Source organism: Macrobrachium rosenbergii, chromosome 35 (assembly GCF_040412425.1).
Source record: "Macrobrachium rosenbergii isolate ZJJX-2024 chromosome 35, ASM4041242v1, whole genome shotgun sequence".
Lineage (NCBI taxonomy): Eukaryota > Metazoa > Arthropoda > Malacostraca > Decapoda > Palaemonidae > Macrobrachium > Macrobrachium rosenbergii.
In genome coordinates, this window is record NC_089775.1 from 2,384,818 (window position 1) to 2,408,662 (window position 23,845).

At 36.9% G+C, this 23,845-nt stretch overlaps 1 protein-coding gene across 1 annotated transcript; it reads right to left on the reverse strand.

The window, feature by feature from the left end:
- Positions 1 to 29: 29 nt before the first annotated feature.
- LOC136856315 (glycine dehydrogenase (decarboxylating), mitochondrial) lies at positions 30 to 17,732 on the reverse strand. Its single transcript, XM_067134069.1, has 20 exons — positions 17,260 to 17,732; positions 13,782 to 13,996; positions 12,863 to 13,027; positions 11,622 to 11,847; positions 11,029 to 11,225; positions 9,887 to 10,145; positions 8,505 to 8,592; positions 8,173 to 8,261; positions 7,464 to 7,646; positions 6,647 to 6,831; positions 6,008 to 6,209; positions 5,668 to 5,784; positions 4,981 to 5,126; positions 4,690 to 4,837; positions 4,001 to 4,090; positions 3,627 to 3,744; positions 2,927 to 3,034; positions 2,506 to 2,651; positions 2,184 to 2,383; positions 30 to 1,894 (listed from the first exon to the last, which is right to left on the reverse strand). The coding sequence occupies exons 1-19, from the start codon at positions 17,533 to 17,535 to the stop codon at positions 2,219 to 2,221; spliced, it is 3,123 nt and encodes a 1,040-aa protein (XP_066990170.1). The 5' UTR covers positions 17,536 to 17,732; the 3' UTR covers positions 30 to 1,894; positions 2,184 to 2,218.
- Between the last annotated feature and the right edge of the window lie 6,113 nt (positions 17,733 to 23,845).

The window sequence follows — 23,845 nt, forward strand, 5'->3', positions numbered from 1 at the left end:
AACCTGAAATACGTGTAAAAGAACAAACATTATGAAAGACACTTTATTCAACTTTTTTTTATATTAACAAAACTTAAGATAACCTATTCACCTACTTGTGACTTTTAAAACCTCTTCAAAAAATATATCCTGCCCACGAACAGCACCTTGCAGCCTTATTGTCATGCGTGTGACCAGATTTGTTCCGCGACCTACGACAGAATGGCCTCGTCTTCAATGAAGTCCAGCACTAGTTTTAAGTCTTCTTTATGTCGAGGTATGTTCGCCACTTTGGACGATGTTGAATTTGAGCTACAATTGCAAACGGTTTTAAACCTATTCTGTGATGTTACATAATATGTTTGTCAGTTTAAAAACTTTGAAATCTGTTACATCAAGAATTCTGTACAATTTCAAACGTTCCCTGTGCATATAATATTTGATACAATATATTAATAAACTCAAAAGTTCAGATTATACCAAGAATTACAAACAATTGTGAACCTTTTATCTGACTAAGTAATAGGAATACAATATCAATCATGTACAGTTCATTCAGATGACATCAGAATGTGGTCCTTACTGGGCTATAACCATATTAATGTTCTAAATAGTGTTCTAAATAGTATATAATATATATATCACTTCTTGGAGCACTAATTTATGAAGTTCTGTACACAAAGTCAAACTCAGTGGTACACTTACACAAAAATGAAACAGTTTGGGTGTACTTACACAAAAGTACACTTACTAGACTATACCACCACCAAATGAGATATATAAACAATGTTAAGTACAATATTTTGTACTAATTGTTTAAGCAAGATGCCACTAATGTGTAAAAAGGTTCTGACAAATGTCTACTCTACAAAAGTTCTTGATCTAAGTTCTTACAAATGTTTACATAGGTTCTGAAACTGCATTTAACAACCTTCTAAATATTTTTCTAAAACTTTCTAACCATGAGCAACGACATTACGGCACAATATGTAACCAGCACTCGCTGGTCGACTAGAAATAACAGCCAAATTGTTACGTAACCAGACCTGCTTTTCAAGTCTAAAGGTATCACTACAAACCTGTTTAAAATCAACCCAATTTTTCTTCGTGGCGAAGAAAACAAAACTGCCACAATTACAAAACTAAACGGTGAAAATATATCAAAATGTTAACAATTCTAATACAGGACTAAGTGGCTTTATAAACCTTGACATCTGGCGTGCTAAAACTGTCATATACATTCGAAAATTATCACATTCCACTGCCATTATAACAGCAATGTGTTAACAGTTCGAACACAGCATTAAGTGGCTTCTAAACCTTGACATTTGATGGCTAAAATTGTAATCTATTCCAAAAAGATCGTATTCCACCACCTTCATAACGGCTCCTGAAACGGGCACCTCAACCCACCTTTGCGGTGGTGCACACAAGACGAACATACCTTGACATAAAACCAAACTAAACCCTCGGTAACTATTAAACCACGGTTTGAGGAACTATATCAACCCAGTCACCATATCTATAGCAGGAACAAATGACTTAAAACCCGAGACAAACCAAATTACTAATGCTGGCGAAACTACCGTATGCGAAACTTTAACGTTAATGTATACGTATTGCACTAAAATCAACATAAAACATATTGATATGTACCGCATCTTATAACTCGACTTAACCTTTTAAAAGATAAAATAGGATTTTTACAGCATCATTAATCTCCCTAAAGGTTAGGCATTCAGCGGCAAGTTTGTACGTCCGTAAAACCGACTCCAAACTTTCCAAAGTTACAGAATAAAACTATATGATTACTTTAAAACGTGAAGTACAAAAGTTAAGCTAGACTTACAACAACCGTTCAAGGAGAAACGTTAAGACTGACGTCCGAAAGCGTAGTTCCGGCGGAAAATCTCATCTGAAAAGGGAAGAGCCTCGATATATCTTTGGAAAAATATCAAACGATAATTGTCCTTTTATTTTAGCATGACGTTAAATGAGTGTTCATACTGTGATTAGGAAAAGTTAATTTCTTTGCACACTTATCCTTACGTATTCAATGTATTTTTATTCTAGGAATTCATTAATTTCACTCACATTCTCCTTTTCTTAACTAATAAACTTCTACACATCTTAAAAATAAGTGTAAATTAAGTCCCTTTCTCGTACAAACATTACGTACACCTTTCACGCAAACTTATACTTACAACTTTAAGTGGGGATATATAAAGTTTCGAAGCAACTAGGCTGATGCAGCCTTAACTTCTTCTTGCCCGTCGGAGTCCTCGTCAAAGGGCGAGCAATATGCCTCCATCGGCGGGCAGGTACACACCAGGTTGCGGTCTCCGTAAATGTCGTCGATGCGCCCCACAGTTGGCCACCACTTCGACTCGGGGCGAATGAACGGCTGAAAGAGACGTACGAAGTGATAGATCGTCTTTAAGGATAGACTAGTTGCTATATTATACTGTTATTTATCACATAAGCCACCTAACATAACCCTAAACTATCAACGGACAAGAGCATTACCGCTGGGAACGCAGCCTGTTCTCGGGAATAAGGTCGATCCCAGGACGACGACGTGACTGTGATTAGGGGATGAGGCGACATGTTCAGCGGGTTGCAGGCTGGGTCGGCTCTGCCCTCCTCCAGGTCACGAATCTCGTCACGAATCACTGTCGACAAAAGGTCGGTTCAGTTCTCCGGAGTTCGCGACATGTCGCGGAACTTTTGAAAGAATCTAATTATGTCGAAGTGGAAACAGCTTACTAAATTAAGTGCAAACACTTAATGCGATCTTGCATGGAACACTGTCATTCATTTACTTCTAGAAAAGCAACTCCATTTTAACAACAAACATACTAAAACTATACAACAATTCTTTATAGCACGTCAAATTTCATCCACACTTCTGCATCGTCAGACGACAAACGAGAGAAAGGCTGCTTACTGATCATGGCGTCGCAAAATCTGTCGAGTTCCGCCTTGTCTTCGGATTCTGTGGGTTCCACCATGAGGCTCCCCGCTACGGGCCACGACATCGTTGGTGCGTGGAAACCTGAAAGAATTTTAAATTTGTTTAAAGACGCCAAAAGGAATCTTATTACCATACTTGAATCTTTACTCTTTAAAGAAGAACTTTTTAAAGTTACTAAATGCAAATCATATCTGTTCTGGGAAGAAAGTTGAATGTTTATACTTTAAAAGGACACAATAAAAGGAATCTTTAGTAATCTAAACTTTAAACTTTCAAGAAGCACTTCAAGTTGCTAAATATGAACCATATCTTTTCTGGGCTACATTTGACAAGAGGAACAATTAGGACTTGCAAACCAATTTGCTGAGACTTTTCAAGACCTAAATCTCTCTTCAAATTGAGAAGGACCTTGACAGCTAAATTGATATTACAGAATAAGCATCACAGCAAATTCCACATGATTCAGTTCCCTCCCTGAAAATAAACAGCTAAAAAATTCTGTATTCACTTTTCATACAATTGTGAAAACCCAAAACAATCTTACAATTTCAAAACATCATTAATAATATGTATTACAAGTTTCTACATTATGCCGAACTCCTCAGCCTTCTACAGTACACTGTAGACAGAATTTTAAACAGGAGAAACAGCGATAAGTCAAAATCAGCCTCACCGTAGTCCTGGAGACGTTTGGCGATGTCCGTCGCCTCTATTCCGGCAGTTTTCTTGAAGTCTCTCATATCCAGGATGAACTCGTGGGCTACCAAGCCGCAGTTACCTGTGTACAATACCTACGGAGGAAAGGTAAGTATAAATAAAGTCTGCTTTAAGAGACTGAAACTGTTTTAAGTGGCTATCAAAGTACTGACTCAAAAAATAATGACATTATCTTTTACAACTAGCCACAAAAACTAGGCTTCAGCACTAGTTTCATTTTCAAAAACTAAAGCAGTCAAATTTGACACATTTCCGAAATGTAGCCATGACGTACATCAACAATTTATTCCTCAAAAATGCAAAACAAATCCAACGAGAAACTGGACTCACCTTGTAGTGTTTTTCAAGTCGCTTGGCCATGTAGTTCGCATTCAAGATCGCAACCTGTGTGGCTTCCCGGAGGCCTTTGGGACCCATCATCTGAAAAAGTTATGTAGAGAGTTAATTTTAAACTCAATATTATTGTTAATATTATTCAGAAGATAAACACCACACTCCTATGGAACACGCCCACCACAGGGGCCACTGACTTGAAATTCAAGCTTCCAAAGGGTTTGGTGTTCATTGGAAACACGTAACGGAAGGTAATGGGAAATGCAGAAAGAGGAGACCACTTATTAGAAAAACTGATAAATTAACAAATTCGTAAAACAAATAAAAGTTTAGTAAAATATTAAAAAATATACAAGTTGAATTGTACCTTCACCTGAACTTTGGAAGTTCAAATTCCTCGAGATCCTCTGGATTGGAAAAAAAAGCATAACTTGGTCCAATTAACATATTTTTATGAATGTCTTGTAAAAGAGACCCGACACAGGGTTGTAAATAGTCACTTTCAACTTCCCATGGAAGGTAGGGAAAAATTCTTAGAATTCTTTTTCTTCTGCCATGTGCAATTGCATATCTTCCTCTTTCATTCCATTGATAGGTTTTTTTCTTAATTTGGCCAACCTTAAAGTTTGCCCCCGTCCCTTAAGGGTTAAACAGACATTGAACAGAGAGATAAAGTACATTCCAACCTTCACGTAAGCCCAAGAAATGGGGAGGATGGCAGCGGAGCCGTAAGGGGCCGCGGATACGACGCCAAAGCTACGGGCACGCTTCTTCATCAGGGCCATAGGATCGACGATGGGGTGGCTGGGCAAGTACGGTTCCAAGTGTCGCTTTCTGGAAGTTAAAGTGTCATATTTTACAATCTATGGATGCTGAAGATGAATGGAGATTTTTGGAAGATAAATCACAGAAAACAAACGATTGCCAGAATTTTAGAGGGCGATAGTGAGCTCTGACGAATATGAATCGTTCCTTACACTCCGATGGGCCCCATTCCAGGTCCTCCTCCTCCGTGTGGGATGCAGAAGGTCTTGTGAAGGTTCAGATGGGAAACGTCCGATCCAATGTCTCCCGGGCGGCAGAGGCCCACCTGGGCGTTCATGTTAGCGCCATCGAGGTATACCTGTAACGTTTGAGTTGATTAATTATCCACGAACGAACAGGCTTTGATTTCTGCCTGAGAAAAGACATTAACTTTCATAGGAGAGGTATATACTTAACTAGGCACAACAGAAAAGCTAAATCTTTTGATTTTTTCGAGCTTCATTTGGGTAAAACCAGCTCACAAGTCTATATCGACAATTTGGGGAACGGCAGGAAAAAATAGGACCTCAAGTTCTACCACAAAACAAAGTAGCATATTTGCTTATGTAAATTAGTTATATTATACCAATTATGGGAGGGGGAGAAGCACTTAATTCATAATAAAAGTAAAAATACTGCAGTCTTTTTTCCAGTGGTCCTGAATTCCACACACTTACACTTTTAAAAGTTTAAGACAAAATTCCTTTCCAAAGGCACTATCATAGGGACACATAAAGCACACTACAACTCACTGTACACCATACTAAATCTATTTTATATAACTGTATTCACAAGAGTATATCAAAAGCATCATCTAAATTCTCATGATCAACATACGAAGAAGGAAGAACCCCACGTACCTGCCCGCCAGCTTCGTGGACCATGTTGCAAACGTCCTTGACGTTGTCCTCAAAAACGCCGTTGGTTGAAGGATACGTGATCATCAAGCAGGCCAGATTCTTACGGTGCTTCTCAATCTGAAAAAGAATCAAGGAGGCGTTCGATACTGTCCGAGAAATATAGTCAAACTTATCGCTTTTTCAAACGCCGACTAAAACAGGCTGAGAATTGACCTTGGCTACAAGATTTCTGGAGTCAAATGATCCCTCTTTATTCACCAGCTTAAGAGGTACTTGATGCTGTACGAGGAATACTTAAAATCTTATTTCAAATGCTGAATGAAACCGGATGATGAATAACCTTGGCTACAAGATGCCTATAGTCTATAGAGCCTTCTTTATTAACGTTGACCGACTCGACCTTCATGCCGGCCATCTGGGCTGAGGCAGGGTTCGTTCCGTGGGCAGAGGTGGGGATGAGACAGACGTTACGGTGGCCCTCACCCTTGGAGTCCAGGTAGGACATGATGGCGCGCAGACCCGCGTATTCTCCCTGAGCACCGCTGGAGATGAAATTCGGGAATAAGTTTTTTTTACTTTTGTTTTTGGCCAGTGACACATGGTAATGTTTTTTCAAGTTTTAAGGGACATTTAAGAAAAGGCTAGGCTAGAGATAAGTTTTGGGATTAGGTTATTTTACTTTATACTCTGTTTTTTGGTCCAATGACAAGTTATGGTGATGTTTTTCCACGTTTTAAGGGCATTTAAGAAAAAGTTAGGCTGGAGATAAAATTTGGGAGTAGGTTTTTTACATTATACACTGTTTTTCCGTCCAGTGACCACTCGCCAATTACGAGACAACCACCAAGAACTGAAATGCATTTCAAATCAAAAGAAAAAGTGAATGAACAAAACTAAAATGACTGTATTTTCGCACAACTTCAACAACACTTCAACCAACTACCTTACTTAAGCCTATCAAAGGAACCCACTCAATCACCTGTTCGGCTGGAACGAAATCTTGTCGTATCCGGTGATCTCGCAGAGGTCGTGCTCTAGTTCCTCGAACAGCAGACGATATCCCAGGGCCTGCTCCGGAGGGACGAAGGGATGGATTTCCGTGAAGTGGGGGAAACTGCAGGGCATCATTTCCGTGGTGCTGTTCAGTTTCATCGTGCAGGAGCCCTGGAAGAGGAAGAGGCGCGCTCGACGGAAAATCGTTTTTATGCAGAATAAAGCTTCCTATATTACTTTTTTGTGTTCTCAAGTGGGGTGGTGTTTGTAATATATCATCATCAATGAGTCATTCTACGATTTATATAAAAGTTCAGACTCAGTCGAATTTAGGCCAAAGGCAAGCACTGGGACCTATGAGCGTCATTCAAGAGCTGAAAGGCATAGAGTAAAAGTCTGAAAGGTCTAACAGGAGAGAAACCTAGCAGTTGCACTACGAATCAATTGTTAAGAGAGGGTGGAAAGTAAGCTGGAAGAGAGTATGAAAGGAGGTACAGGAAATGGAACGAAAGGTATACGAAAGTTTAGCATTTAAGCAAGTCATAATCTTGTCCAGTCCATCCTAATGTATCTCAATCTTTCTCCTCAACAAAGGGATCAACTTCTAAACAATATACAATCATTAGTGGCCATTAGTTGCTTAAACAATTATCATAATCAACAAAGGGATCAACTTCTAAACAATATACAATCATCAGTGGCCATTAGTCGTTAAAACAATTATTATAATCATCGTCATCATCAACAGGTCATTCTACAATTCATAAAATTTAGCATTGAAGACAACTCCACCTCTCACTCACCAACGGGATCATGGAGTGGACGAGAGAGACGTCTTTGTTCTCCAGAATCTTCATGTAACGTACGAGCTGGGCCTCCGAGTGGTGAGTGTTGAAGATGGGGTGCGTCAGGTATTTTGAGGTCCGAACGAAGTCGCTGTTCAATATGTGTTCCTTCGGGGTGGTGTCTCCCATGTTCGCTGCGATCTGTTTGTTAGGAGAGAATGTGTTTAGGCCGAAGGCCAGGTGGTGTCTCCCATGGTGTAAAAGGTGATAAAACCTCACAGTTGCACTATGAATCAATTGTTTAGGAAGTGAATGGAGGTACAGAGAGAAAGGAATGAAGGGGTTTAGGGGCAAGGGACACTGCAAAGAACCTTAACTAGGACAGGTACCATTGGGTTTTCAACAATGAGCTACATTCATTCAGGGCCTGAAACTACAAATATTTCAAACTATCAGATACACAAAGAACTAGATATTTTACCAATTGATTCAAATTTCTATCTATTTATTAATTTATCTTTCTTTTATAATAATTGATTTCTTCCTTCTATACTCCCTATCACCTTCTGCAACTTCTTTCAAAAGAACACTGTAATATTCTTCTGAAACTTGAATTTCAAGTCAATGGCCCCAGTAAGGTTTGTTCCACATGAACGGGGGTTTATCTCCTGAATAATAATACTGTAATATATTTAATACATTAAAAGGCAGCTGGAACATGTAATACCTTGTCAGCAGTCGTATTCTTGCAGTTAAATACCCAGAACAAGTCGTCGAGATCTTCCTTTTCTATGGTTTCGTCCAGGCAACTCCAACCTGAAAGCAATCGACGTTAGTCTTGCTTACAACTCGGAAATACTTCCCAATGCGCAGACAATGCCGTGGTATTACGAGCATTCTTTCATACAGTACTAAATTAAATGACAATGTGCATATATCAATGATTTAAAAGTTATTGTATAACAAATCACACATCACAGGATTTTTTTACATGATACGTCACTTGGATTAAACTTTACAAACATCAGTCATCCATTAAAACAAATGATTCATCAAAACTCACGGTGTCGTCGCGATAGTAACGCAGGTTTATCTGCTTCTGCTGAGCTCTCATCCGGATCTCACTCGTGGCCAGGGTGGCGTTCACCTTCGATACAAGACAGTCAATCGTCAGCAATTTGCGAGGCAAAGATCTTTGCACAACTAATTTCCTTTTTGAATTTCCTACTTTTCAGGCTTTCAAAAAATATTTTGCAATACAGATAACTCAAATAACTTAGCATTTACCATGCTAAACATGCTAGATAAACTTGGGGTACTGATGATGGAGTTTGAACAAGCAAGATGCAAATTCAGGATTGACAAGCAAAGTGGAGAAAGTTAACGAGCAAATCACCTGATTCCTCGTTACGGGACTCTGAATTTGAAAACTGGGTTCTGTTGGTGTAGGTGAGTGTGTCTGATCTAAAGGCTTAATTTAGCCCGCAGTATAAGATCAGAGAATTTATAGGCCCACCTGAGGAACTGACTGTACTGTCAAAAATCTGAGATTAAGTTTCGACCAAATGTAATCTGAAGTGGCTCCCAAATCATTGCTAAATTAAGGGGATTATATTCGCATAAAATCCCACACATTACGATTATGACTTGCAGATTAATCCTGTAATCCTGATTTACAATAATAAGAACGTTCTTTGATAGTGAGATATATATTTGTTATTGTTTAGATGCTTATATCTATCTGCCTTTACAATTACTCAAAATACAATGCAACTATAAAAAGTAAAAGTTATTCCAATGTTCATTACATAAACAAATCTATCTGGAATGCTTCCTCATTCTAATAAGATAAACTTTGCCGTTACCAGAAAATAAGGCGTGCAAAGAAGCTGGGTTTTTCAATACCGCCTCTCGCTGGGATCTTCGAGATGTTACCTAAATGATTTTCAAAACCTTAGTTTGTCCTTAAGTTATTTTAAAACTACTGGACAGTTGATAAAAAACACAGCCTTGGTAATGGTCCCTTGATCATAAATTAAACAGGGAATACTAATCAGACGATGAGGGAACCTCCCAAACATTACTAACGATGCACGAGGATTTCTGCGGCTGTAACAAGTGAATTACGAGGTCAAATTACAGTCTGCACATGTGGTAATTTGAAACTAAATATAGGTGCACTTCTAAAATTACCGTCTGCACATGTAACTAAATACAGGTGCACTTCTTTGTAACAGATGAGATTACAATGATGGAATGGACATTAGTGAAGCTCATATTCCTTTTAAAGGAAGTTTTAAATGTTTGTTGCGACAAACATACACGGCGACGACTGTGACATACAACGTTGTCGACGGACACAGGACAAAGCGAGAGCTCCCTCGCTGTGGTGGTGATGTGGGTGAATGAAAAAATCAAGTAAAACTCCACCAAACATATACCTTCAGCGTGTCAAAGTAGCACTCGTTCTCAATCGTGTGCCCGGAGCCCTGCAGTCCTCGGGCAAGGACGATGGTGGCGTTGTGCACGCGATTCGCTATGTTCCTTAAGCCCTCGGGACCGTGGTAGACTCCGAACATGGCAGACATGTTCGCCAACAGGGCCTGGGCCGTGCAGATGTTGCTGGTGGCCTTGTCTCGGCGAATGTGCTGTTCGCGAGTCTGAAGGGCGAGCCGGTAACAGTCCTTCCCGTTCGCATCCCTACAAGGCAATGAGGTCACGTACAAACGGGGTCAGAGGTCAAGGTGAAAGCTGATGGTGCCAGTGGTGATACTTTCTTGGAAGAAGGATGGGCCATATGCAAGTACTGTTCGAGCAATTTCTAAATACTTTCTAGAGCAGTTTCTAAATACTTTCTACAGCAATTTCTAAATACTTTCTCGAGCAATTTCTAAATACTTTCTACAGCAATTTCTAAATACTTTCTAGCAATAATAACAACTCTTTCGAAATAATAATCTAAATGAATGAAAATGCACAATGCATTACTTAGATCTGAGAGATCTACAAAAGTACTGGACATGCATCTACAAAATACCATCCCCAAGGTAGAAGGATACTGTATCCCCCTGGGGGATACATAGCAGATAAAATTTATGCATACACAAATCCATGTACGTATACTTAGACACATGCCAATGAGAATTCAAACAGGAAGAGAAATGAGCTTAAAGACTGATTTGCAAACATGAACTAGTTTTTAAATGCTTCTTAGCCACCGACTTTTTCCTAAGTAGCTGAACTGCTACTTTCAAATACCACAGTTCGTCATTAAAAATAATTGTTTTTAATGACGAACTGCGGTATGTACAATAATCTATTTGACCATTTTCATTTGTAATACTTAAAATAATGGAAAAGCTTTGAACAATATGAAAAATACTTTGGCATTTATATATAACTTTTCTAAAGCATTTGTCAATGAACTGGTTCCTCTTAAACATTTCTTAATTTATAAATAATCTATTTTACATTTTCATTTGTAATAATTCAGTTACTAACAATAAAACTATGACCGATACATAATTCAATATGACCGACAAAACCAGACGTCACAGGGTCTTACTCTGCAACCGAAACTCACCTCGTCACGCCAATCATTCGCCCGGGCATCAGCCTAACCAGGTTGTTCTTGCAGGCGAAGAAGCCCGCATGGGGGCCGCCATACCCCAGGGGTATTCCGAGCCGCTGCGAAGTTCCAACAGCTATGTCTATGCCCAGCTCTCCGGGCGGCTTGAGTAGGGTGAGCGATAAGAGATCTGTGGCACATATTACCATGGTCTGAGGAAGAACGAGAGAGGAATTAGGTGATTTTGTAAGAAGTAATGGGATGACTAGGCTCATTTTCTAGCACAATACTGAATACGATTGACATAGAATAACATTTTCCTGAAAGCTTTGAACCAAAACTTAACAGGTTTCATCTACTTAACATGAAATCATCAAAGTATTTGTACAAAAAAGAAGTCATCAAAGTATTTGTAAAATAAGTAACGCGAACACTGTACTTTTTTTAGCACAATATGAATACGACGACATAAAATTAACAATTTCCTGAAAGCTTTGACCCAAAACTGCACAGGTTTCATCTACTCAATGAGAAATCATAAAGCATTCTCTACTAAAAAAAACCCAAACCCCACAGGAAGAAGTACTTCCACTCGTTCCAAATCTTACCCCGTTGGTCTGAGCGTCCTCGATGACTTTCGAGAAGTCCTTGACCGTCCCCTCCGTGTCTGGGTACTGGATCAGCACGGAACAGGCGTCGCGGTTTGTGAAATCGATGTCAAACACATCGCCAATGAGAACTTCCAGTCCCAGGGGTATGGCGCGGGTCTGGACCACAGCCAGAGTCTGAGGGTGGAGCTTGTCGGACAGGTACACTTTTCGGCGTTTATTCTGTCTGAAAGGCGGGAGGGGAGTAGCTGTCAGAAGCCATATTATCTTGGACGTAATTCTCACAGGTGCGAAGATTCTACATTTACATCAGTTGCCTAAGGTGCTTACATATTCCCATTCACAATACCTTTTGTGAAGACAGTTGTAATACATTAAACAGCCTTTTGACTAAGGTATATTCTACCATATTCTACCCCAATACAAATATCTTTTACCATATGGCTCAAACCTCTGAGCAGTTTAACCAAACCTTTACAAAAGTGATTACGTACTAGACCCAGTAACCAGCTATTTATCCTTTCTGAAACTCCTTATTACTTTTAAGCCGACATTAAACATACCTTTCCTTGGCACTGGCCATTCTTGAAAAAGAAAAATAACAAGGTTATGACTTTCACAATCAATTTCTCTCGTCTCAAATGCTCATCAGAACTTAAAAGACATGAACAATATCACAAATCATGACAATCACAATAATTACAGAGGTGCGGACAGGTTACAGTGCAATATTTCACAATATGAAAGCATACAAGTCACTGTTACAAATAAAATATAACATTCTTAATGGTTGAGAAATGACGAAACAAGTTACCTAATATCTAAACGTCTGCAAGACAAGAATTTCCAAGCTCAGTAACACACAGAAGGAACATAAACAATTTAGGCCAAAGGTCAAGCAGTGGGACCTCTGTCGAGGTCATTCACCGCCGAAAGGGAAACTAAGTAAAAAAGGTTTTAAAGGTGTAACAGAAGGAAAACCTCACAGTCGCAGTACGAAAAGATTGTTGGGAGAAGGTCGAGAAAACGTAAGATGGAAATGAATACGAACGGAAGTGCAGTCCGAGGAATGAAAGAGGCTATAGCAGCTAGGAGCCTCAGGAAGGAATGTGCGAAAGAGCCTCTAGTAATGCCTATGGTGAACCGCGGAAGGTTGGTAGCGCGAGAAACTAAACGCCAAATTCCACAATGGAAAAATTCACGACGGAAGAATCGAACGTCGTCAGCGACTCGTATGTTACCTGTATGCCAGACCCATGGCCTCAGCAGCGGCCGTCCCTTCATCTAAAAGAGAGGCGTTGGCCACGGGGAGCCCCGTGAGATCGGTGACTAGTGTCTGGTAGTTGAGGAGAGACTCCAGCCTACCCTGGGCCACTTCCGGTTGGTAAGGGGTGTACTGCGTTGTCCTGAAATGTTTAAAAATAATTCAGAACATGCGACGAAAGATGATGGGGCTGATCTTTCTGGCTTTAGTGGAGACCACTGGACGCTACGAAGTAAAATCACTTCATAAAGTTTGGGGTTTTTCAAAAGTTATCCGAAAAAAGAATGGTTAAAATTTGGGGTTTTTTCAAGAAAAACTCAATAAAAATGCAGTTAATGTTGTTTACAAGACACCTAAATGATTAAGAGTCAGGTTTTCTCACAATTTTCTATGATATTTCTTAGCTTAGTCTCTAGTTAGGGTCGCTGTTTTCAATGAGCCTTCTCTCTTGAATGGCTTGTTTCATAATTGGTTTTGAAATATGCTTTATGGATGGATTAATCCCTAGTTGGGGTTGCTGTTTTCAATGAGCCTTCCATCGGCTCGTTTTCATAACTGGTTTCCGAACGTGTCTTATGGATGGATTAATCCCTAGTTGGGGTCGCTGTTTTCAACAGGCCTTCTATCTTGAACAGCTTGTTTCTTAACTGGTTTTGGAACATGTCTAATGGATGGCTTAATCCCTAGTTGGGGTCGCTGTTTTCAACAGGCCTTTATCTTGAACGGCTCGTTTCATAATTGGTTTTGGAAAATGTTGCATAGACGGATGCCCTTCCCGACTCCAACCCTCCCCATTAATGCAGGGTTTAGGACCATCACTGAGTTGGACAGTCTTGGCCCCCCCAACCATTGGCCAAACTAAACGACAAAATGCAGGAACCGCCCGTCATACTCACCAGCCAGGATTCTCGAAGATGTTCCTCAGAATGGCGTGCGGGACGCGACACCTGTGGTACCCCATGCCGATATACGAACGCCAGATCTCGTTCTTCTCCGAGATCTCGCGGATCCTGTTGAGGACCGAGTGCTCCCCCACGGGAGGGTCGATGTTGAGGTCGCGGCCGAGCCGGATGTTCTTCGGGACGGCGGTGTCCGTGAGGGCATCTAGGGTCTGGAAGGGGAAGGCGTCGTTAAATTCCCCTCTCGATCAATCTGCCCCTAAATAGAACCTACTGGTGACGGCATTCTTGGATGTCTCCGGTTTGCTAATAACAATACGTACGGTTCCTCACGGAACGATTAGGCCGCTGATAACGTCTCAGGGGGTACTTTGACATTAGACCCCCCTGCGGAGATATCGTTCATCGATGCAATTTTTTGACTGGATACAGGAAAGGGGTTTATAATGCAATATAAGCCAGATTATTCTGAGAAATTTACCGGGATAATTTGAGAAAGTTACCAAGACAATCTGAAAAATTTACGATCTTCTCGTCACGCCGGTATTGAACACAGCATCCGCCGCAGAGCTTTCCCGCAGACTTATCGTACAAAGCGACATCAAATTGACTAAGCAGTATATCGATGATTCAGGCACCTTCAAAATCCAAACCGCAGCGCAGCAATGGCTCGCGTACCTTACAAAGCAAGCAGGTAATATATATACCAGTGATTGATAATCAATACAAACTAGATCTCCAAAAGTGAAGCACGGCAGCGACTGAAAAGTTCAACGTAACTTATCTAAATCTCCGCGCTTATAAAAAAAGTAATAGCGACTATCAGCTTATCAGGATGTGTTACTTAGTTACAATACCATTATAGTTTTTTGCTTGACTGAAGTTTTAATTCAAAATTATGTACTTTATCGATATAATGACACTTTTAATTCAAAGTTATGTACTTTACTGATATAATGACACTTTTAATTCAAAATTATGTACTTTGATATATCTCCCAAATAAGTGTAAAGTACTGTATATATATATAAGTTTTCATTCTTTAAGTGACGTAAAGTATTTTATAAATATATCTCCTGCATTAAATAGGCGTAAAAGCATTTACTATAAGCAAAAGGTCATCTATACTTGGAATATGTTAAAGTGACAAAAAACCCATTAAGATAAATCATGAACAAATTAGAAAAGTCATTATGAGGCCTATAAGATCAACCTTAGGTTAAATAGTTAATTATATTTGAAAAAGAATGAAAAATATAATGAAACAATTTACATTTTATCATAATTATAGTATAAATGATATATTTTGTTCATGGTCGAATATAAAAAGAAAAATCATTATTATAAGATAATTCTCCCATTGAATAATTCATGAGTTATATCTGAAACGGCAAATAATTAATTATATATAATTTCATTAATAATTACAATTTAATTGCTGCGCAAATAGACATAGTACAATTAAACAATTAAATAAACCATAATATAAAGATTGGGTTTCATCTATAATTTAATCGAAATTCACAGTTTTAATGCTGTTTTGAGAGAGAGAGAGAGAGAGAGAGATTTTTAATTTTTATGTACATTATATATATATTTTTATATATATATATATATATATATATATATATATATATATATATATATATATATATATATATATATATATATATATATATATATATATATATATATATATATATATATATATATATATATATATATATATATATATATATATATATATATAATATACCAATTATCACCAGACAACAAAAATCATAACCAATTATCAAATATCAATTATATAATAATCCAAAGATCAATTATTTATATAATTACAGTTCAATAGTTGATTATATAATAATTCAATAATTAAATCATAATATACTGTATATTATATATATATATATATATATATATATATATATATATATATATATATATAAAATATATATAATTAAAACCAATTATCAATCTTGTAATAATTCCCAGATAAAAAATATAACTAAAAGTTCAATAATTATATAATTCAATAATTAATCACTATATAAATATATATATAAATATTAATTAAAACCAATAATTATCAACATGTAATAAATCCCATATAAAAAAAATAAAAGTTTAGTAGTTAATTATATAATTCAATAATTAATTAGCACAATTATATATATATAATTAAATTTATATATATTAATTAAAACCAATTATCAATCACGTAATTCCCAGATAAAAATGTAACTAAAAGTTCAATGGTTAATTATGTGATAATTTAACAGTTAATTATATACCAATTCAATTGTTAATTATATAATTCAATTGTTAATTATATAACAATTCAATTGTTAATTATATAACAATTCAATAGTTAATTATATAACAATTCAATAGTTAATATAATTCAATAGTTAATTATATAACAAATCAATAGTTAATTATTAACAACTGATAATTCAAGTTAATTATATAACAATTCAATAGTTAATTATATAACAACTCAATAGTTAATTATATAACAACTCAATAGTTAATTATATAACAATTCAATAGTTAATTATATAACAATTCAATAGTTAATTATATAACAAATCAATAGTTAATTATATAACAATTCAATAGTTAATTATATAACAATTCAATAGTTAATTATATAATAATTCAATAACTAATAATTACATTTTTCGCAGCCGCGTTCGATTCCTCCCGTCGACCTTGGCTTTGACCCAGTTGCCAGGCCCGTTTCCAACCCCCCCTAAAACCCCTACCCCCTGCAAATAATACCCCTCACCCTTAGCCTTGCCCCTGACGATCGATACGAGCAACTAAGTTGCCCACAAGTGTCGATGTAAGGTGTTAAAGTTGTTTTATAAGTTGTTTCCCAATTTATTTTACCGGTTCCCCCAAACAGCCTTGAACGGGGCGATAAGTACAAGCGATTAAGTTGCAAAGGCGTCTAATTAAGTTGCAGTAAGTTGCGGGACGTTGCTTTTTTTTTTTTTAGGTGCCATCGCCTCTCAAGTTGCTTTACGACCAAATAAATGATTAACCAGCCCTTAGTCTTGCCCCTGACGATAGACACAGACAAATAAGTTGCAAAATTGCCTAAATAAGTTGCAGTAAGTTGCTTTTTCAAGGTGACCTCGCCTCTCAAGTAGGGCACTTTACTCCCAAACGAATATTAACCAGCCCTTTAACCTTGGCCCTGACGACAGATACAGACAAATAAGTTGCAAAATTGAAGACAAGGGTATAAATAAGTTGCAGTAAGTTGCTTTTTCAAGGTGACCTCGCCGCTCAAGTAGGGCACTTTACTCCCAAACGAATAATACCCACCCTTTAACCTTGGCCCTGACGACAGATACAAGCAAATAAGAAGCAAAATTGGAAGCAAAATTAAGACATAAGGATATAAATAAGTTGCAATAAGTTGCTCTTTTAAGGTGCCCTCGCCCCCCCCTCCCCGTCAACTTACTTCATACCCCAGAAGTGCCAACATCTTCCTCTGATCTTCCGGACGCGGCCCAATGTGCCTGTGGGAGAAAGGGTCACTTTGGGGTATCAAACTGCCCCGTACGGCCGCCGTCGTGGCCAAACCGCGCACGTGCCCCCTCGGGCACGTGGGCACGTCCCTGACGCACGCCCTGGCCGCCACGGCGCCGTCCCTGTGCCCAGGGCGCCCCTCAAATGCCCTGCCGAAGGCGGGACATATTCGCCTGGCCCTGGACAAGCCCACACCTGCCCTAAGCATGGTGACTAGTTTTCGGGGTATAACTCGGCTGGCACTGATGCCCGGGCACTTCTATCACTTGAGTAAGTGTCTGTTGACCTTCCTGTGACTTTAGAAGTGTCTGGGCACTTTTAACACTTTTTGCAAGGAGGGAGGGACGCACTTTGAGGAGCCACGGAGGACGTACATCTACACGACACGGCGATCCGAATCAAACTGGTTCGCTTATGCAAAAAAACAAAATAATGGAGGGATCGTTCGACTCTCCAGTTGCCGATTTGGGTAAATTTCCCATATTATCGTTTCGGTTTGTCGTATTGTATCGTCCGAAATGCTTCGAATCATGCTTGAATATTAATGAAATTGATGGTTTTGACGTCGTATTTTTTATATTATAATATTCTTCGTGTTTTCATCTTTTATTTCGTACGATAAAACCGCAGGAGAATAACCGATAAATATCGAAAAACATCGATAAATAAGATCGTGACCGAACGAAACGTTTTGGAAAATGGCCGCTCGGAGCCGCCAAGCAGCGAAAGGTGTTATTGGAGTACAAATTGCTTTGAGTTTCGCTCTCCCGCCGATGCGTTTGTTTGCAAAAACACCTTGTTTGTCTGTTTGCTTGATTGTTTGTGTGCTGCGTCGCTCGGTAAGTTATTCAATAAATAATCTCGTATAATAACTACGTATTCTTTATCTCGTCTCTCCTTATGGCAATAGTGGTCACACGCCTCCGCCTCGACCAATCAAAAGCCAGCTTTATTTGGCGACGGCCAATCAGAGGCCAGGGATAAGCCGAGCCCCCAAGATTCCTCTTTATATAAGAAGTTTCATTACATATATATCATTGTATAATGGTCTAATTATATATGTATAATGAATAGAATGATCTATAATGAATGGGGTATTGATACTTTTTGGTTAGATATAATGAATTATGATGAATATTTCGATTATTAAAGAATTTATGACGAAAATATTTGTATAAAATTGTGTATGATGAGGCATAATGAATATAATTATCTATAATGAATAGGGTATTGGTACCTTTGATTAGATATAATGAAATATAATGAATATTTTCATAATGAAATCATTTAAAAACAATAGATATAGATATTTGTTATACTATAAAATACCCACCTTTCTAAAATACCCACCCTTTCTAAAATACCCACCCTTTCTAAAATACCCATATGCCCAAAGGCTTGCCCAAAACCCCCCAGAGGTTACTGGGTACAGCACTCCTTGGAAATGCCCACACGTGGTTTGGGGCATGCTATATAAAATACCCCCACCCGTTTCTAAAATACCCACACCCCTTTTTAAAATACCCACACCCCTTTCTAAAATACCCACCTCTCTAAACATACTATAAAATACCCCTAACCCTTTCTAAAATACCCCTACCCCCTTTCCAAAAGGCTTTGAATGCCCTTATAGAAGAAAATTCCTTATATATATTATTTATGCCCAGTCGATATTCTCTGGAACCTGGATTCCAGCCGACGCTATCTGGACTGAACGAGGTAGGTTGTGATTGTGGGTGATTGTAGATGATTGTAGGTGATTGTGTAGTTTTTTTATTAAGGGGTGAGTGTAGTGTCCTCTCTCTCTCTCTCTCTCTCTCTCTCTCTCTCTCTCTCTCTCTCTCTCTCTCTCTCTCTCGTCCCAGTGAGGTTTATTGCTATTGTGGGTGATTGTAGATGATTGTAGGTGATTGTGTTTATTTTTTGGCTGTCAGGGGTAACTGTAGTGTCCTCTCTCTCTCTCTCTCTCTCTCTCTCTCTCTCTCTCTCTCTCTCTCTCTCTCTCTCTCTCTCTCCTTATCGGCTGTGAACAGACACATTGCTGGAACTGAAAATAGAACATTATATAATTCTCAGTTAGAGGAGAAGTTTGTTCATCATTATTCATTATATTCACTATTCATTGTAGTCAGTTCATTATAAAGTATTCCTTATTCACAATAGTTTGTTCATTATTATACATTATTATTATTCACTATAGTTTGATCATTGTTGCATATACATTTTTCATTATAGTTCATTCATCATAAATTATTCATTATATATAGCTTTTAATTAGTAATTATTGATTATTCATTGCAGTTTGTTCATTATAAGTTATTGATTATTCATTGCAGTTTGTTCATTATAAATTATTCATTATTCACTATAGTTTGATCATTATTGTATATTATACATTATTCACTATAATTTGTTCATTATACATTATTCATTACAGTTTGCTCATTATACATTATTCATTACACATTATTCACTATAGTTTGTTCATTATACATTACACATTATTCTCTATAGTCTGTTCATTATACATTATTCATTACACGTTATTCGATATAGTTTGTTCATTATGCATTATTCATTACACATTCACTATAGTCTGTCCATTATACATTATTCATTATAGTTTATTTATCATTAATTATGCATTATTCATTGCAACTTGTTCATTATACATCATTCATCACACATCATTCACTATAGACTGTTCATTATACATCACAAATTAATAATAATAATAATAATAATAAAATAATAATAATAATAATAATAATAATAATAATAATAATAATAATATTATTATTATTATTATTATTATTATTATTATTATTATTATTATTATTATTATTAATATAATTTTAATTGTTGCCAGTTTGGGATTTCAAAATAATTATTTAATCTCTTATTTTGTGTTTTATCTTTTTGATAAGATTACTTTTGGCCAGTCGAGACGTTACGTACCGCCCGGGGAATGATGAAATGTTGAAGAGTTATGAAATATTAATAAAAAATTATATATAATATTTTATATTTATATTCATATTTATGTACCTGGACGGAGATGTGTATAAGGTATATTTTGAGAGAGAGAGAGAGAGAGAGAGAGAGAGAGAGAGAGAGAGAGAGAGAGAGAGAGAGAGAGAGAGAGAGAGCCTCATTGCAAACACTTCTTATCTCCTAAGATTACAAAATGAACAAAACAAGTTATAATCTGATGTAACTTTGAGATAACAGGGATTACTCTCGCTCTCTCTCTCTCTCTCAACCGTGGTTTCAATAATCAATTTTAGAGCCTAACTCTTGAGAGAGAGAGAGAGAGAGAGAGAGAGAGAGAGAGAGAGAGAGAGAGAGAGAGATTTACAAACCCTTGGCAACTAGACGAAAAGTGTCAACAAAAATTGCAGACTATTTGTTCATTCTTCTTCTTCTTCTTCTTCTTCTAATTCTTACACATAGTCACCCTTAGTCTCTCTCTCTCTCTCTCTCTCTCTCTCTCTCTCTCTCTCTCTCTCTCTCTCTCTCTCTCTCTCTCTCAACGCAATGCTTCTGAAACACAGACATAAAAAATCAAGGCAATAATTAGAGTTACACACAGAAATATCACAAAACAAATAAAAATATTTCGTGACTTAACCCTGTCTGGGTACTCTCGTTTTTGGCAACTGGGGCCCCATGGGCTAAATGCCCCCAGAGTAGCCGGTGTCTGGGACTTTATTCAAGGTATTAGTTGCTATGATGCTTTGCAAAATGCCATCGTTTGGTTGGTTCGAGTTAAATTTGGTGAAGTTTCGGGTGGAAAAGTTGGTTTTTAGGTGAAAAATTTGGTTTTTGGGTGAAAGAGGTTGAATTTGGTCAAGGTTCAGGGGAAAACGTTGGTTTTTAAGTGAAAAAGGGATTAAATTTGGTCAAGTTTCAGATGAATAAGTTGGTTTTTAGGTGAAAAAAGGATTAAATTTGATAAAGTTTCAGGAGAAAAAGTTGGTTTTTAGGTGAAAAAGGTAAAATTTGATCAAGTTTCAGGTGAAAAATTTGGTTTTTTTTAGGTCAATTTGGGAGTTTTAACATTTGGTTTTTAGGTCAGGATTAAATTTTTCAGAGTTTGAAAAAGTTGGTTTTAGGTGAAAAAATATTAAATTTGATCACAGTTTCAGGAGAAAAAGTTGGTTTTTAGGTGAAAAGGTTAAATTTGATCAAGTTTCAGGTGAAAAAGTTGGTTTTTAGGTGAAAAAAGATTAAATTTGGTCAAGTTTCAGGTGAAAAAGTTGGTTTTTAGGTGAAAAGTGCTTTATGTCAGTCTTGCACGCAACACCTCTCAAGCATTCTCCTGTGTTCAGTTATTGATAAAGCGTTACAGACACGCACACACACACATATATACATGCTTTGATACCTCCTGCATTCCAGAGATTACTAAAAAGGAATTTTCCATCGTTAAAATTCCCGATTCCCGTTTTTTCAATAATCCATTTTGCAATTCCCAAAATTGTGCTGAATCTATTATTTTTCACAATTTTATTTATTTATTTTATAAAGTTGTTATAATATATCGTTTACCACTTTAATTCTATAGTTAATTTATTATATATATAATATATAGATCGTTTATGAAGATAAATATAATAAATATATTGGAAAAATTTATGAAAAAACAAAAATACGCAGTTTCTTATGTAATCTATAGAGTCTAGGTATTATTATCTATCCTATATATATCTATAGATGATAATATATATTCATATAGAAGTTGTATAGAAACGTACATTTGCATAAACACCTGCAAAAAACATTATAGAATTGGCAGACATGTTTTAATCGAGTGTGTAATCTTGTGGTATGTGTAACTTAAAAAAAATAATTTTTATAGTAAAATATCTCTATTAATATGGATACTATGGCACAAATATCAATAATTACGTATATAATAATGTATAAAGTATAATTAAAAGTAGGTATAAGTATACATAAGTCCTTAAATATGTATAAAATGCGCAGTACAAAAAATATTTCCGAGTCATATCTATGACGTCATAGTCAAAATTCAAGTTTCTTTGAAGCGCCTGTGAATGATATATACGAAATTACGGTTAATATTTAAATAAAAAACAAACGAATAATAATCCGTTATCAATTACGGTTAATTACGGCTTTTCAATATATAAAACAGCTGAATAACAAGTTGATAAACAAAAGCGTTGCTAGGAATTCGGTTAAATCAATTAATTGCGCAGTACAACATTTCCTTGGTATTTTACTTAAATTGATATTTTCCCCCCAAAATAAACTTGTTTATATATTAATTTAAGTAATAGTTTATTGATATACAAATAATAAACAAAATGGCGAGAGATAAAACAAATAAATTTGGAAATAAACAAAAAAATGTTCTAGAATATAATTCGGCAACTTCCTCGCAACGGCCTTGGGTAGGGATGGAATAGCGCTATTGAATTTTGTCGTATATGAATCACAATTAATTTAATTCTTATATATTGTGAAAAATATTAATATATTAATATTAATCAATATTTATTAATAAGAAATAGATAATATTTATAATAGAATACTCATTTATTTATTGAATACCGGATAGGTGGACGCTAAATGGCGGATAGGCGCTCGGTCACGTAGGGACGGAATAACGGGAATATTTATTCGTAATAAATAGCAATTTAAGGATGTAATATATAATAAAAGTAACTTTATATGTTACTTTTGTAAGTAAATAAGTAGCAAATAAGTGAATAAGTTAAGTATATTCTTTTAAGTAGCGCGAAATAAAGTAGAATACTTAAGAGCAACCCCCCATAAGCGGTAACACATCGCTAAAACCACTTCTCAAGTAACTTTTATAAGTAGCTAAGTATCAAGTAACGTTAAATAAAGAATTATCTCTTAAGTAACAGCACCAAAATAAAGCAAAACACAGCCCCCACAGGGCCACGATCCCAGGGGAAAGGCCCCAAAAAGCGTCCAAGTAGGAACCACAAAAAACCCTCACTTAAGTAACTTTTACAAGGAATTAAGTAACAATTAAGGCAACCTAAGTATCAAGTAACGTAAAATAAAGAATAAACTATCAATTAAAACCAAACAAAGCAAAATACAGCCCCCACAGGGCCACGATCCCAGGGGAAACGCCAAAAAAGCATCCAAGTAGTTACAAAAAACCATTCTTAAGCAACTTTTACAAGTAACTAAGTAACAATCAAGGCAACCTAAGTATCAATCAACGTAAAATAAAGAACAAACTACCAATCAACACCAAAACAAATCAAAACAAAGCCCCCACGGGGCCACGATCCCAGGGGAAAGACCAAAAAAGCATCCAAGTAAGAACAAAAAACCATTCTAAAGTAACATTTACAAGCAACTAAGTAACAATCAAGGCAACCTAAACATCAAGCAACGTAAAATAAAGAACAATCTCTCAATTAACACCAAAACAAATCAAAACAAAGCCCCCACGGGGCCACGATCCCAGGGGAAAGCCCACAAGGCGCCCAAGTAGGGACGCCATAGCG

Coding starts and splice junctions, on each gene's coding strand:
- LOC136856315 (XM_067134069.1), bottom strand. CDS start 17,535: ATGCTTAGGGCAGGTGTGGGCTTGTCCAGGGCCAGGCGAATATGTCCC. Junction 5,127..5,667: donor TCCACGAAGCTGGCGGGCAG/GTACGTGGGGTT, acceptor CAAACGTTACAG/GTATACCTCGATGGCGCTAA. Junction 3,745..4,000: donor GACTTGAAAAACACTACAAG/GTGAGTCCAGTT, acceptor TTTCCTCCGTAG/GTATTGTACACAGGTAACTG.